Below are 12,254 nucleotides of genomic sequence, written 5' to 3' on the forward strand. Positions count from 1 at the left end.
TTCAGTGGGTCCCATGGATGCACACTGTAGACTACAATCTTAATTGGATGTCTTAACAAAATTTCAAGCATATAAACTTCTATATTAAATTATTTCAAACTGATTTTACAATGACTAAGTAAAAAGATGATGGCTGGAAAGTTAAGGGTCCACCCATTTTAGGGGCTCACAATCACTTATAACTCCTATTCCAGGAGATATGACACCTTCTTTTGGCTCCTGGGGGCACCTGTACAAGTGGCATACATTCACAAATTTGACCTCATGCATGCACTCACACACAAAAGCCTTTAAGAAGAAATTCTAGTTAAAGCAAAGATATGAAAACAAAATTTGAGATAAATAAGCCTAAAAGCAAGTTCAACTTTATTGAAGCACTCTGGCTGTATTTATCAAGACTGAATTGTACACAAGACCTATGGTCTAACTGCTAGAAACTTACCAACTGAAATACTTGTTCAACAGCAAATATTGTAAGGAAAGACCATACATAATAGTCGGTAATAGTAAAACCATAAAAACTGCTTGAGTGCCTCTCGCTAGGGAAGTAGTTTATATACACAGATGGTGGAAGGCAAGACAGCCATGTAAAACACGAGGTAGATTGACATGTATGGACTGAAATGGAATGGCCTTCAAGATAAACTGATAAGCCAGGTGTGGAGGCAGGAGGGTCAGGAGCTCAAAGTCATCCTCAGGTATACAACAAATTTGAGGCTGGTCTGGGTCACACAAGGTATCTGTAAAAACAAACCACACCAAAATAGAAAAATAAAAACATTGATTAAATAAAAGCATTTTGGGCTGGAGAGATGCCTCAGTATCGAAGATCAAAAGAGTCATGTGAATTTCTTAGTACCCACACTGGGCAGCTCACAACCACCTGTAACTCCAGCTCCAAGAGACCCAACTCCCTTCCCTGGACTCTGGGAACCTGCATATAATATACATGGGTATGGGGCTGAGTGTGCACACACACATTCACACTCTCACACTCTAAAAAAGGCGTCTATTTTATAAAATATACATTAAGTATCCAAAAAGGGAAGGCACTGAATGAACAGTGTATCAAAGGAAAAGTGTGTCTGTATACACTGGTATACTGCAATTCAATCTTTTCTTCAGAAGAATTAACATGGGGACCAGCAGGATGGTTCAGTAGGTAAAGGCTCTTGCCATATATTTAGCCTGATACCTGAACCTGACTCCCAGGAACCCACACAGTAGACACAGAGAACAGATCTCTCCAAGTTGTTCTCTGACCTCTATGCATGCACACGAAATACAAATGTAATAAAAAAGTAAAATACAAAACATTGTTAACTGTGATTATCTTTAGACAGTTGAGTAAAAAATAGGTAAGGTAGTGGGAATTATCTTTAGACAGCTGAATAAAAATTAGGTAAGGCAGTGGGAGAGTTTTACTTTTCTTGTTATAGCATTAAATTAGCAGCATTATTTCACTAAGGGTTAAACATGTAGGCAGAACTGCTTTGTTTTTCTTTGCATATAAAAAAGCAATTATTTACACATACACAAAGATGTTAAACTAAAACATAAAGAATAGGAACATACATATATATACAGATGCACTTAATTTAAGCACAGGGTCATGCCAAGATTATTTTTTTGAGGCAAGGTCTCAGGTAACTCAGGCTGCCCTTGAATTTATGTAGCACAGAATAGCCTTGAACCTCTGAAGTGCTGGGATTATAATAGGTACCTGCCACCACCTGGCCCTGATGCTTACTGTTTTAAAGTACAGAACACAGTTCAGTTAATATTACCCGAAGATCTCAAACCACGTCATTAGCATTCATTAAAACTCAGAAAGATTTCCATATCACATATGCACACAATGTCAAGGAGCCTAGAAGACCTTCCCAAGTGTCTCGAGTTCAAATGCCACTCTGACTCTTCATGATCTTGCTGTCCTCACACTTCCGCTTCAGAGGCTGGTCTTCTGATCAGGTCACCAAAATATGCAGTGATTGTCTTTAATTTGTTGTTAAGAAAGTTCTGCTCTATTTCTACTTGCCCTCCAGGCCCAGCCAAAGACGCCACCTGCCAGGAAGAACACAATAGTTATGCACACTTGCAGGATTTTTTTCTTGAGGCGTGGTCTCATTAAAGGCTCTGGCTAGCCTACTTGCTCTGTAGACCAGACTGTCCTCAAACTCAGATATCCTGCCTCTGTCTCCTGATATTAAAGGTACTCACTGCCATGCTCAGCACAAACATGATTTTCAAAACAGTTTTTATTCCCCCAATCTAAACTATCAGTAAGAGAAAGACTGGCTTTTTGCATAAGTCCTTCCTATAAAGGAGTATCTCATTCACTACTGCTTGCCACTACTAATGCAGTATCTGGTATAGACACACTTGTTTAGACCACCTTGACATGACTCAGATCGCTGTTCCAGTGCCATAAACTAAGGATTCAGACAAAGAGAAAATGGACAAACCCTGCATATGACATGTCTATTTTAGCATAGACATTTAAGAACCCACTTTCCTAAGAAATTCAATTTTAATTTTTTTCTCTGTAGGTGGAGGCCAGAGGCCAACTTGTCCAACTTGTATGGTCAGCTCTCTCCTACCATGTAGGTCCCAGGGATTAAACTTAGGTCATTAGGCTTGGTGGCAGGTACCTGTATATGTTGAGCACTATCATCTACTCCTAAGAAACCTTTTCTTGCTCACCTTATCATGTTCATGCTATTCTCTCAATTGCTCAATAATGTTTACTGGCTTTTGAGTAGAGCTTGCACTTTTCTAATTATCTCTTTTGTGGATCTTTATCTCTGATTACCTCCTCTGTCCATTGTTTTTTTTTTGTGTGTTATTTTAAATTTTAAATATATTTATGTGTGTGTCTGTATTACTGATTTTGAGGTCTACTAGAACACAGCTACTGACTCAAGTAGATAAAAGCATGCCCTTGCCTGGCGGTGGTGGCACACGCCTTTAATCCCAGTACTCGGGAGGCAGAGCCAGGCAGATCTCTGTGAGTTCGAGGCCAGCCTGGACTACAGAGTGCGTTCCAGGAAAGGCACAAAGCTATACAGAGAAACCCTGTCTTGGAAAAAAAAAAAAAAAAAAAAAGAGAGAAAAAAAAAAAAAAAAAAAAAACTGAATGCCCCCTTCCAGAGTTATTATCAAAGATGTCAATCAACTGGACAATAGAAATTAGCTGCTATGGAGCCTTTTGCTCTGAGAACACTTGCACTGGTCTTTGTAACATTTCAAACAAAAAACAAAGCAAATTAAGAACTCTAAGTTTTTTTTCTTTTCTCTCTCTCTCTCTCTCTCTCTCTCTCTCTCTCTCTCTCTCTCTCTCTCTCTCTCTTTCTTTCTTTCCTTTTTTTTTTTGTTTTGAGAAAGGGTTTCTCTGTATAACAGTCCTGGCTGGAACTTGCTTTGTAGACCAGGCTGGTCTTGAACTCACTGAGATCTGTCTGCCTCTGCCTCCTAAGTGCTGGGATTAAAGGCGTGTGCCACCACTGCCTGGCTCTTTTAAAACAAAAAACAAAAAACCTGGCTGTCCTGGAACTCACTCTGTTGACCAGGCTAGCTTCGAACTCAAAGATCCACCTGCCTCTGCCTCCTGAGTGCTGGGATTAAAGGCGTCAGTTTTTATACAGATAAGGTTTCCATCTAGTACCCCCTTCTCCATCATTTAAAGAGATTTATTAACTGAGAAATCTCTACCTTCTAACTAACATACAATCTTATTCATCAATCAGGATATAAGATTGGTAAAATTGAGGAAATGGGGAATGCAGAGGACAGGCCCAGTCAGTTAGAACAGGAGTCATGTGGTAGAGAAAGGGAAGCTCAAGTTCTGGGGGCAGGCAAACTACGCTCTGTTAACCGCCACTGGCAAAACTCAAGTTGTCTATTTTGTAAAGAAAGGTTCTCAGTCTCATCTGGATTCATAAGCTGACAGAACCTGATCTCACACCACAGATACCTGGTGGAAGGTGAGAATGACTGTGTATTATTGGTAAGCATAATTTAAAGTTATTATTTCTCTTCCCTGTTGGAAGACAACTCAGATACAAAAACAGATATAGAAACAGACTATTCTATGAGATACACTCTCCACACCTACCTCTGGTCCTGCAGACAAATACTCTACCACTGAGTTGTAGCTCCAGATCTGTATGGAATGTTCTTAAACATTGTCTCGAAAAAACCCAATCCCAAACTCAAACAAAACTATAATCATCCAAACCAACCAACCAACCGACCAACCAACCAACAAAAAAGCCAAGGAGGGTTGAGTTGTACTGAGGAGGGCCAGGAGTTGCCTGGTAGATAGATGGTTATGGGTTTATCTTATTTTATTTTTATGTGTATGGGTGTTTTGCCTGAATGTCTATGTACCACATATGTGCAGTGCCTGCAGAGGCCAGAACAGGGTGTCAGATCCTCTGGGACTAGAGTTACAGCCAGTTGTGAGCATGTGAGTGCTGGGAATCAATCCCCAGTTCCCTAAAGAGCAACAAGTGCTCTTAGTTGCTGAGCCATCTCTCCAGCCCCCAAGTTTACTTTAACTTGTGTTAAAAGTCTAGGGGTCTGTCTAGGGTCACCTTGTTATTATATGAACCAGCATGAACATGATCCAAGTGCTTAAACTGAAAAGTGTACATGCTCCGACATGTTTTGTATAGTTTTGAAAGCAAACAAGGACAAGTAGCTACTATGCCACATGGGCTGGGAGGCCTGCTCACATTGTTCTCATGCCTGGTGAGAAACAGAAAGTCCATGAACGATAATTTCATATAAAAGTGGAATCTGAAACTGCAGCATGCAGCTACCCTAGATGACTAAGATGTTCTGAGGTCTCCATCTCTACTACATAGGCTTACTCTTTAAAAGATTTTTCCATGTTTGCAAAGTATGGTGAATCTAAATCCAGTGCTGCCTGAAATTATAGACTGTTAAGGGAAAGAAAGGAAGGAAAATAGTATGGAATAGGAACCAAGCAGCAAGACACATTTCAAACTGTGGTCTCTTTAAATAAACCCAAGCCTTTGGGTTTCAGAAGCAATTTCAGAGAGAGAGATGTTATCTCCAAAGAGCCTCTCACAAAAAGATGTTTCTAATGAGCCAGTTCTGGTTTTACAGTGAGAGTATGGATAGCAAGGGATACATGTTCTAGAACAACTCCAAAAGAAAAAGGGAATGAGAGGCCAAGGAAATGGGAAACCCAGAAAAATATTTCACTGGCTACAAAACCAATGGGCATTATCCCCTACATGCACATAAGACAGGTTCTATTCACATTGACTCCACACTCAGTTTAGCAGAATGAGTAGAATGTAGCATAACCTCTCTGAACTGGAAATTAAAAGTCTACTACAGATACATTTATAGGAAAAATGCAGCCAGAATTTCAAACAGACTTACAATCAACTCCTTATACTCTTCTACCCTTGCATAACTATTTCCTTTCATTTTAAAAACCTCACACACGGACACTTTTTTTTTTTTTTTGTTTAAAAAAATGCAGAATTCCCCCCAAGCTCATTTCATAGCAAGCAGTTTCCTGTATCATTTTCTAGTGTCAATACTCCCTCTAGAGGCAGAAAACACAAAGAAACTACCAAGTCTAATACTATGTGCTGTGGATGTTGTCTACAGGTGCACTCCCATACATGTAAGATGTGAGTGCAGGGGAAAATTTGAAGGCCAGAGGTTTACACCAGGTGTCTGCCTTTCCTTGGCTACTTTTCATCTATTTTTCTTTACCACATGAACCATCTCCTTAATTCCTACAAGTCTAATTCTGACAGGTTTTGAGGACAAAAGCAAAAAGCAAGCTAATTTTTCTTTGTGTTAAAAGAAACTCAATGACCCAAACTTTCATAATAAAAAGTGGCTTTCCAGCTTGGCATGGTGGCACACATCTTTAATCCGAGCACTTGGATGGCATAAGCAGGAGGATCTGAGTCCGAGGCCAGCCTGTGTTGCGGTCCAGAGGTTTCCTAGTTAGATCTGAGCTTGCTTTACACAGCAGGGCTGCATTAGGGGATGTCTTGACCATGTGCAAGGTCACCAGGTGTCTGAGATGGTCTGCACTTGGCTGTGTTCGGGGGAGGTCTTTTGCTCCACCCCTTGCATTTCTTTAAAAGCCCTTTAGTAGAGACAGAACAGGTTGGTGGGTTTTGACCCAGGCCCCCTCGAGGCTATCCTGTGTTTTATAACTGTCTCTCTCTCTCTATTGCTATCTACACATTCCTTATTTCTCCCTGACCAAGAGTACCCTGGGGGGAGGGGGCGCTGGTCTCAAATGGCACCAGGAACAGGGACAAACCAGGGACTTGGTGAAAGCTTGGGGAGAAGTCCCCGTGGGAAGCAGTTGGACTGGTCCAGTTTTGTAGTCAAAGTGAAGGCAGAGGTTTTTATTCTCAGGAGGAAGAATGGGAGGCTGAAAGACGCCCAAGTAAGGCTGCAGCGTAGATATAGCTCCCTATCAAAGTTTCTTTTTCTCTCTTTTAAAATTTCATCTGAAAAATAAGGAAGGAAGAGTGTAGTAATACAGTGTAGGAAAAACTTAGAAAAATAGAATGTAGGAATATAGCTTAAAGTAAAACAGAATAAAACAAGCAGCAAGACAGAGGAACCATGTCCTTAATTTTCTAACTATGGGGCTATGAACACAAACTGGGATAAATCAGAGGAAGAAAGGGGGGTGGGGGTTGGGGGTTGGGGGGTGGGGAAGAGTCCTGTAGGAAGCTTTTGGTCCCAAGCAGCAGAGAAAAGAATCTCCCCTGAATTCAGGTGAAATAAAACTTTCACTCTACTGATGCTACCACTGTATGGAAACATCGTACCATCAGAATTAGTTTCTTCTTGGCTATGAAGCCAAAGTTTAGAGAACAGAAGTTTTGGGAAAACTTGGTGGTCTTTCTCTCTCAAAAACTGAAAGCTTTATTGGGAAAAACTTAGCAATCTCTCTCTGTAAGGACATAATTAGATTCAGCTGGAGATATCAGTATGGGAGAATCACCTGTAATGGCTTTAGAAGCAACATTTATATTGATTCCTTTGAACAGTAGCAGTTTTGGTGAATAACCTTGCCAGAAATATTGGGCTTTAATAAAAATCTATCAAAAACACATCAGCATTGTTAAAAGAATTCATGGCAAACACAGCCTTAAAAAATTAAGAAGGGGAAAAACTGTTTGAGAGCTTGGTGATGAGTGTGGAACAGAGGAATGTTAGCTCCAATGACACTCCTCTAGAGGAAATGGAGTGAAAAGCAGCTACGTCAGTTTTCCTGACATTATGGTTCCATCTTGCAGTCTGGGGATAGTAGGAGAATAAGGAGGCCTCCAGACTGCTGATGAGTTTGGGATGAAGTTTCAGCAATGTTTCAGGTACACAGAGGAACCTGCTGAAAGCTGCAAGTCTGGAACCCCACTCTAAGTTAAGAAAATCATGGGAAATTGACTGTTGTAGAATTGCTTCATGAGCAGTTCAGAAACAGAATGCCCTTAGGTTTCTTCTCATTCTCTTTTCTTCCTTTTGGGGTTTGATAACTAACAGTTTACTCTTATTTCTACTTTCTAAATAAGTCCACAGAAAATTACTCTGTACTGTTGGATGTTACTCTGTAACATCTCTTCTATATGTTAATAAATCTTTTCTAAATCTCTTCCAGGTGTTAAGAAACTTTTAGGTGTTTGCTGAGTTAGATATTTGCTAATGGTAGACCTATATAGAGTTTGTTTAATATTTCTAATGAATATAAGTTTGTAAAATAGAACTATAGTTTCTTTATGAATATAAAAAGTATATTTGTTAAGGCAGTCCTATAGCTTCCTTAAGAATATAAGCTTGTGAGAAGTATAAATAAGTATATGTTGAATGTGAGTTTGTGAAAAGTGTAAATATTGAATTTGAGTCTAAATGTTTAATGTAAGCTAGCAAAAAAAAGTGTAAATATGTATAGAGATGTTTATACCAGAATTATTTTGAGGTTAATGAAGCAGAGTTTGGTAAAAAGCTAAGGGAATCTTTAAGTTGGATGTAGTTTATTGGATTCAGTCAAGAATTTAAGTTGAGAAAGAGCTTGGCACAGCTCAAATTGTTATAGACATTTTAAGACCCATTCCAAAAAAGATATGCCATCTCTCATCCTCTACTCCTGTAGAGGATGTGGTGTGGCAGCTATGGAGATTGCAGTGGTGGTTGTAAGCTCAATAGGAACCTGGGTCAGAGCTAAGTTCAGTACTCCCTCCTACCAGAAGAGGCTGTGAGTCAATGACAGGCAACTTTCTCTTGATAGCTTCCAGCCTAAAAGAGAGTATGCTTGTTGGAAAGCACATCTCCATGACAGGTAATGGAAGAAATAATCATGGAGAATGACCTAAGACAGAACTCAGTCTATCTGATGGGGCCTGAGGGGCTCTTTAAAAAACTAAGAGGGAATTGTTGGAGTCCACAGAGGTTTCCTAGTTAGATCTGAGCTTGCTTTACACAGCAGGGCTGCATTAGAGGATGGCTTAACCACGTGCAAGGTCACAGGTGTTTGGTGTGTCTGCACATGGCTATGCTAGGGGGAGGTCTTGCGTTTCACCCCTTGGCATTCCTTTAAAATCCCTTTGGCGGAGACAGTCAGGCCCTGATGGATTAGGATCCAGGCCCTCCCGAGGCTATCCTGTGTTTTCTGTCTGTCTCTCTCTAGCTATATTTCTATCTAATATTTCATGCTGCTCCAGCTCAAGAGTACCCTGGGAAAAAGTGGGGGCAGGATGTTCCCCCACAAACCTGTTCTATACATCAAGTTCCAGGATAGTTAGGGCTGTTACACAGACAAACCCTGTCTCAAAAAAACAGAGGGAAAAAAAGTGGCTTTCCTATTGCTATTCAAATACCCAAATGAGTTTGTCTATAAGTACTATTAAGGACCATGGCTTAGCTTGTGAAGATCATGTAGCTACTTAGGAGATAGTTTTGGAGCATCGTGGCAGTCTAAAAGTTATGTAAGGTTCAACATGAAGGCTGACCTAAGAAACTCACGAACCCAAAGAATAGGAGTGTTATCACACAGACTACCTTGAGAGGCTTAATGTTTGGCCAAAAAGATAAAAAATGGATGACAGAAGGCAAGACAGAAATTCATTTCCCTCTAACTCAGTATAAGCACTCAGCTTTTTATTTACCCTTTTTAAAACCCAGAGAACCTCAACTGTGGAGCAAATTATAATTACTTGGAGAGCTAAAAACAATTTATGTTTGGGCCTCATCCCAGAAAATAGAGAATCTTTCTTAGTGGATCAGGGTTATCAGTGGTTGGAGAAATCCAGTCAGCTCAAGCTACGAAACTCTTCGAGAAGACACAGAAACCCATACATGAGTTGAGGGTGATATAGACTGAGGTGATCTAGATGGAAAAAAGTAAAGTCTAAAACACTAAAACTATACTGAAGGTCAACATGAGTAACAGGCACTCTGGCAAGAGAACAAGAGATGGTGAGGAGGTGGATCTTTGTGAGTTTGAGGCCAGCCTGGTCTACAGAGCTAGTTCTAAGACAGCCAAAGGTACACAGAGAAACCCTGTCGTTAAAACAAAAAACACAAAAACAAAAACGCCAAAACAAAGGAGATGGCAAGGACAGTTAAAATTGCTCCTGGTCAAGTTAAAGGCGGTCATTTCCTTTTTTCCCTTCCTACTCACAGAGACTTTTCTGTCTTAGCTGAAGTGCTGGCATTATGAGCCACTACACCTTAGTACGGTCTTATCTCTTTAGCTTGATCACTGTTTTCCAAACCATGTAAAAAAGCTCCTGTTCTCAAGGTCGGTTAAGTAAGGTGGGCCTTGGAAGTTGCCATGCAAGCATCTGTAACATGCATCATCCATCATCCTATGAACTAACTCATCTGCATCTCTGGGCTCCTCAGGAGCTGTGGTGGTAGAGGACAGGCCAGGGACTTCTTATAAGCAGGTTCTCTGGCAAGGAAATGACCTTGATGCTGGTAGCAATGGCCATACCAGAGGTACAGCAGATGGCAACTGAAGCTCAGGTGTCAGACTACTAGGAGGTAAATCTCTGATGGATCAATCTCATTTTAAGGCAAGGCCATGAAACTACAGATTGCAGAATGTATTTTGCTTCTTCTGTTGTGTCCCTGCATGCTTGCTGCTATTATGTATATGGTGTGGGGAGTCTCCCACTACCTGTATTGTAATGTATTCATCTCATGAATATATTCCATCTACTGGGCAGATTTATATCTGTGGATTGTCAAGAACAGGATTTCTTAAGCTGTAAAATTTTGATGAATAGAAATAATACTAGGATTTTTATAACTAGGCCTATTGTTCCACGAGGACTGTGAGACACTTAGGACTTGTTTTATATCATAGTGCAGGCTCACACTGGAAAATAGTTGTAGCCCCACAGCTCCAAGACAACTGTATACCATTAGCTGATTTAATGCTTCAAAGTAATTTTAGATTAAGATCAGGTGCCTTGCTAATGGTTTTTTAGATAAACATTCCCTATTTTAGTTCTATCTGGCTAGGTCATAAATACAAAAAGCCCAATTATTGCTAGTAGGCAAATGATTAAGTTGTTCCACCCATTCCTGACCTTGATTTGTGAAAAAAAAAAATCTGACTAGTGAAGGCTACAGAAAACAACTTGATTCTGTAGCCCCTAATGAGGGCTGCAGATGTTTTTAGATAATTAGAAGTTACATACAGGACAGAAAAATGTACATCAAGATTTAAAATGCTTTTAATGCCACTGTGTTTTAAAAAGTACAAGTGGGCTTTAATATTAGGAGATTTTAGGTACACCTGAGTTCTAACCAAAGCATTTACAATAGAAAGTCTGAGAAAGTTGGACATTTCTGTTAATTTAAAATGTTCATTACACTCAGAAATATAGAATGCAATACACAATTTCCTTATTTTTTTTAGACGCTTCAGTTGTTTAGTTTTATAAAGCTATCTCTCTAAATAGATAACAATGACTGACTCTTTCTTTGAAGTTGCAGCTGTGAGATTACAGCCCATCAATTAGGAAGCTAAGCTTTATTGCCTGTGAATTGTGAGGATGACTGTTTCTTATCAAATGAAATGTAATTTTCAAATGCAACTTTTATATTGCCTGAAGGATTTCTGTTGGGTAATATTTAGCTGTGTAGAATAAAGAGAGATTCAACATGAGAGGATAAAGAAAGTAACCTTCAAAATGCATGTGAATTTTTTCCCTCTTCCCTAAAAATCCCTCAGATAGAAAAAAGTCTTAGCTTCGAGATGCCATGGATTCCTTGCAAGCCCTGTATGCAGCCTTGGAGCTGGTTCCCTAAGAGTGCAATATCCAGAATCCTTTTCTGACCTTCTAACAGGTAAGCAGAGGCACACAGAATTTTCTCAGCAATGGCTTACCTGGTCAATATCAGCATTTCTTGGAAGAAAATAAACAATATTATTAGTGATCTTCTGGGAAAGCCTGAAAATTTCAAAGGTGAAGAACAGTTAAGGAAAAAAAAGGGTAATTTCTGAGCAGAAAGAGATGTTCATCATTTGGCACAAATCAAGTGCATTTTGTTAAATAACAAAAGGCACAGATTTAAATCCAGAGAATAGGAAACAAGATTTTAGAATCCAGCAACAACAGCACCCTGATAGGTTAGAAGATAAGGCAGTGTGAGTCGAAGACCACTACCAGCAGACCTGAGGTTTTGAAGAAACTTTCAATTTGTACTACTACTTCCAATTCCAAACAGTAAATACATCTCTTTATCCTCAAGGAAGGTTCAGTTCAGATCCAGACAGTTCAGCGGTGCAGTTTTTGTATCACGAATCAGCTGCATGTCAATCCATCTTCATAAAACCCTAGCAAACACCACTGTTGTCTCCCTTCCTCAGGAGCTATGGCTGTGCTCCTTTTTTACAATGGCAAAATTAAATATTAAGAGGGAACTATATCTATAGATCAACCAAGTCTTTATTTACACTGAGTGTTTCAAAAGTTTTAATTATAGAAGTTACTCTGTGTACCAGAAGACATTTCTTTCACCTTTATATGGGTTCTGGGACTCAAACTTGGGTTGCCACATTTGTGTGGTAAATGCCTTTACCAGTTGAGCCATCTAGTTGGCTCCACACGAACTGTTTTCTGTGTAAAATACAATGAAATCATCAAATGTGATTAGCTAATACTTTCGTCTACATCGATTTAACGCACACACACACACACACACCCACACACCCCTCCCTTTCCTCTCTA

The 12,254-nt window shown here is 39.8% G+C and overlaps 1 protein-coding gene across 3 annotated transcripts in view; it reads right to left on the bottom strand.

Moving 5' to 3' along the window:
• Positions 1-332: 332 nt before the first annotated feature.
• Positions 333-12,254, bottom strand: part of Tgs1 (trimethylguanosine synthase 1) — a 42,603-nt gene continuing 30,681 nt past the window's right edge. For 2 of the 3 annotated variants that reach the window (XM_028894325.2, XM_037202445.1), the window contains exons 12-13: positions 11,411-11,489; positions 333-2,064 (exon numbers count right to left, since the gene is read on the bottom strand). In XM_028894325.2, coding sequence (XP_028750158.1) covers positions 1,936-2,064; positions 11,411-11,489 — 208 coding nt within the window. In that variant the 3' untranslated portion in view covers positions 333-1,935. The remainder of the gene's footprint in view (positions 2,065-11,410; positions 11,490-12,254) is intronic. The other variant, XM_037202444.1, reaches the window with a different exon arrangement.

This window comes from Peromyscus leucopus, chromosome 2 (assembly GCF_004664715.2).
Source record: "Peromyscus leucopus breed LL Stock chromosome 2, UCI_PerLeu_2.1, whole genome shotgun sequence".
NCBI lineage: Eukaryota > Metazoa > Chordata > Mammalia > Rodentia > Cricetidae > Peromyscus > Peromyscus leucopus.